This window comes from Lolium rigidum, chromosome 7 (genome assembly GCF_022539505.1).
Source record: "Lolium rigidum isolate FL_2022 chromosome 7, APGP_CSIRO_Lrig_0.1, whole genome shotgun sequence".
Classification (NCBI taxonomy): Eukaryota; Viridiplantae; Streptophyta; class Magnoliopsida; order Poales; family Poaceae; genus Lolium; species Lolium rigidum.
In genome coordinates this window covers 275,728,859-275,732,957 of record NC_061514.1, presented here as the reverse complement: position 1 = coordinate 275,732,957, position 4,099 = coordinate 275,728,859, and the positions used below count along the sequence as shown (strand labels likewise).

At 45.6% G+C, this 4,099-nt stretch overlaps 1 protein-coding gene across 1 annotated transcript; it reads right to left on the bottom strand.

Moving 5' to 3' along the window:
* Window positions 1–1,438: 1,438 nt before the first annotated feature.
* Window positions 1,439–3,620, bottom strand: LOC124672155 (protein TIFY 10b-like). Its single transcript, XM_047208430.1, has 5 exons — window positions 3,365–3,620; window positions 2,990–3,116; window positions 2,240–2,487; window positions 2,077–2,134; window positions 1,439–1,990 (listed from the first exon to the last, which is right to left on the bottom strand). Exons 1-5 carry the CDS (start codon window positions 3,486–3,488, stop codon window positions 1,864–1,866), a joined length of 684 nt encoding a protein of 227 aa, XP_047064386.1. The 5' UTR covers window positions 3,489–3,620; the 3' UTR covers window positions 1,439–1,863.
* Window positions 3,621–4,099: the final 479 nt, after the last annotated feature.

The following is a 4,099-nucleotide window of genomic DNA, read 5'->3' as shown; positions in this document are numbered from 1 at the left end:
GGCGGCGGCCACAAACCCATCTAGGGTTATATTCTCCTCGCCGACGACACTGCCGGTTCGCTCCACCTCTAGTGGCCTTGGGGCCTTGGAGGTGGACCACGGCCCCTCACTAGTGGGGAGTTTCCGTTCTTTATTTAGGTTGCTTTTCAGTGTTTTCTTCGGGTGGTGAGACGACAGCTACATCCTAAAGTGAGAATAAAGTTCTCCCCACCCTATCCTCGATCCGATGGTGCATCTAGCACCAGCGGAGGGTGCGCGGACGGTCGGTTTTCGTGTTCGTTGGTGTCATGTCAGTTTCTTCCGATCTACGGTTGTCATCATGGGCGATGGTTGTTGTTTTGGTACGCTGGTCCTTTGGAGGCTTAGCACGAGACCTTCTTGTTTGTCTACTATAACAAGCTCTACTACGATAAGCTTTGCGCGGCTCCGGTGATGGAGGGGCGAGGACGGCGACACCCCTTTGCCTCGTGCTAGTGTTTGTAGTCATCGCTAAGTGGTCCAAGTACCTATTTGTAATTTTTATTATTTTTAGGTCTATTTATACTAATGTTAATGATTATTAGGAATTTTCATAAAAAAATGCTAGAATAAAATATATTGAGAAGACTTTTTTGCAAACCAGCTGAGCTTTCCTTGGATTAACTGAATATTCTTGCAACAGTCTTATCATGAGACAAACAAGAAGACTGGTCGTCAGCAGAAGATTTTGACAAAGGTAAGGCATAAATCATGATCAAGTCACAAATATTCCCACATAGACAATTCAAAAGGTTGAAGAGCAGAAGGCAGGAAGCTGCAAGGATGTGCACTACCCTCCTCCGTGATCTTATGTTAGACAAGTTATGATACAGACAAGTTGAAGGAGAAAGCATCAAGTTGCACCAATGTGGCCCGCCACACTCCCCAACAAACATCTCTCTAGGCAGTGGGGTGGCATGCATCCTGTTCCTCCCTTTGCAACTTCCAAACAACTTCCTGTGGTTTTCCTTTGCTTTAGCTGTCAACTAAGAACCACATCACCTTCCAATTCTCACATGTGCGCCTGCCTTTTGATTAAAGAATTGGGCAGTGGTGACAAGTCTTGCCTTGTGCATCTTCCCTCTCAATCTCAAACCCTATCTCCAACTGGACAGGGCCAGCCAACCTACCAAGATCTGCCTCATGTATTGCTATGTATTCTGCATGATTGGTCATACAGCTATAGAAGATAACAATTTAGCAGGGAATCAAAATAGATTATTAGCTAGTGTTTGTGGAGCAAGAAATACTATATCAATAGTTGACTAGTTGTGTAGTTTGTCTTTGTAGCTATATTAGTATGTGTGCAAACATTATCCTTTGCCTCATACTGTAAGATGGAGTATACACCAAAACGACTTTGTCAACAGTTATTAGTGTCCCACAGGAACAAACAGGATAGAGGTAATAAAAACAGATCTGAGAACAAATCATGTAAATATTAACCCATAGACATATGAAGATAATTTGAATCCATTACAATCACTTGCTTTTACAAATCAAGGATAAAACCAATGATAATGCCGTCTGATCAGAGTTACATAACGCAGATATATGTTTTCCCTGTACTAACTTTTGCTTAGCATGGCCAAAATCAATGTCACCATGTGTTAACATGCCAAAACTTCTCTCAGGCTCTCGGCACTGGTCATCGTTTGCTACTTTTCTTTACATCGGAACTATGAAGGCAAATAACATAGAACCATAACCTAAACAGAACACTAGAACATGATAAAGAGAGGATATTATGATCCCATACTCTAAGTAACGGCAAGCAAACTTTCAGACAGTCCTGAAAAGCTTCCGGTAAGGGCGTAATGTTGCTATGCCCCCTCATTTGCTGAATTAGAGGCCGTGGTTTGGCTTCAGGGCAGCGTTAGGCCCTAGTCCAAGCCAAGCCTGGTTCTCAGGCTCCTTCTTGACCGGTGATGCATCTGAAGGAGAAGCTTGATATGGGGCCTTTGCATGCAGACTACAAGAACACAAAAGCACATGTTAGATCCACGAATTTCGGTGGCAAGAGATGATCATGAGTTCATGACAAGAAGAGCAGCTTACCGATCCTTTCTCTTCTCAAGGAATCGGTGAAGTGACGCCTTCCTAGCAATTGGCATATCTACAAGACAGAAAAAAGTTTGATCATTAATCAGGATAAGTAAGATTCACTAGGATACATGCTAAACAATCAAAAAGATACTCAACAAGAACAAAGGGTAATTACCAGAAGTGTTAGCGCGAGCAGGCTTCGGAGCATCAGCCTGAGCAGCAGGCAAACTGCTCTCTAGGACCGGCACGGCTGCCTGGACCTTGGTGGTGTCGGCAACAGCTGCAGGCGCAGAGCCGTTCTGAACGACAGGGTTGCCCTTGCTAGCCAGCTGCATGAGGCCCTTCGCCTTGTCTGCGGGGAAGTCGTTGAACACGAGCACCTTCCCGCCGTAGAAGATGGTCAGCTGCTGCTTCTCTTGCTCCCTGAAATTCATTTGCAGACAGATCTTCAGTACACTCGCAGACTACCACTTGAGTTTTGAAGTTAGCTGCGTAGTCTATTTTCACTCGCAAGGTGAAAGGTTCCTAGCGGAACTTCATTTTGGTTACATGTATGAACAACTTCGCTTCAACCCGCGTGCTCTATCAGTAAGGATTCAGCTTAAGGTCTATTAGCTACGCTCTGGAGTCTGAGCAACCTAGTAGGATAGGATCAGGACTCTGATGAGCATGCATGCTTCTTGCTCCATCGATGTAAAAAGGGAGTATGTTTCAATCCAAAGAGCAGTTTAATTGCAACTAGTATGAGGAATAAATTCTCACAATCACTCTCAACTAGATCTCAGGCTAAGGCAACATCCGGTCCCGATTCAGATAAACTGAACATACAGAAAGGTTTCAGTCTCAACATCTGGATTCACACGCGACTAGCAGGCGGAAGAGGCTAAAAATGGAGGAGGGGAATCAAAGTAGCGCGGCGCGGTACCTGGTAGCATCAGGGGCAGCCGCGTCCTGCACGGCACCCAGGCCGGCGCTCTGCGGGAACAGCTCCATGGTCTCCTTCCTCCCCGCCTCCTCCGCTCCGGGCAGAGTGGTCTTCGCCTCGGCCTCAACTGCAACACAAACAAACAAAGCCATGGTCAGATCAGATCAGAGAGCCGGGGTCCTTCAATTCGAGCCGCCCGCCTCGAAATTCCACACCAAATCCACCAGAAATCCAAACATAAGCACAGATCTCACATGAAGTTTTCCCGAATGAACTGAATTTTTTCGCACAAATCGGAACGCGAACTCCCTTCCAACCAACAAACCCAAACAAAAAAAAGACGACCGCCCAGCTTTGCTCAGACCGTCGGCTCACCTTTGTTGATTCCGAGGCCGAGGTCGACGGCGGCGGCGCCGTTCTTGCGGACGAACTGGCTGAGCAGGTTGCAGGCCATGGCGAAGCTGGTCGCCCTCTCCCCCTGCCTCGCGGAAGCCGCCATCTCCACTTTCTCCTCCAACGATTCTCGTGACGTTCTTCTTCTCGGCGCACAGCGGTGGTTGCCTTGCTTTTCCTTCCTTGCTCGCACGCGATGATGCTGGTGTTCTGTTCTGCGCTGTGTTGTGTGGACGCGTCGTGCGCGTTTATATGGGACGACGCGCTTTCTCCCCCAGCAAATTGAAAAATCTAGTAATAATCCCACGACGCAATGGTAGAGTAGAATAATAAATTATTATTGGGATTACTTTAAGGCTGGCCATAGTCAGAAAATATCATATAGTGGTATCATCCATATGATACCAGTCTATGATACTACCCCTATAGTGGTTAGTATTATATAGTAGTATCATAATGTCATGATATTTAATTATTTGTAGAATCTCAATGCAATTGTGTGTATAGAATGTATTTGACATTAAATTGTCTAGTTTCACGTCTTTATGATCATGATGATTACATAGTATGATACTCACTTAAGACGTCTCTCACTGCATTAATTATAGCTAGCATTAGATTTTCTGAAGTGGCGTATATAATCTATACTTCTTACATCTCAAGACTATGGCCACTTAATGTAGCAGCGGGCCTGTCATGATTGCTCGAATTGAGCAC

Bases quoted from the DNA above. Each gene is read 5' to 3' on its own strand.
- LOC124672155 (XM_047208430.1), bottom strand. From the start codon at position 3,488: ATGGCGGCTTCCGCGAGGCAGGGGGAGAGGGCGACCAGCTTCGCCATG. The intron at 2,488-2,989 runs GTACCGCGCCGC...AATGAATTTCAG, and splicing joins GCTGCCCCTGATGCTACCAG to GGAGCAAGAGAAGCAGCAGC. The intron at 1,991-2,076 runs GTAAGCTGCTCT...GTGTTCTTGTAG, and splicing joins CTTGAGAAGAGAAAGGATCG to TCTGCATGCAAAGGCCCCAT.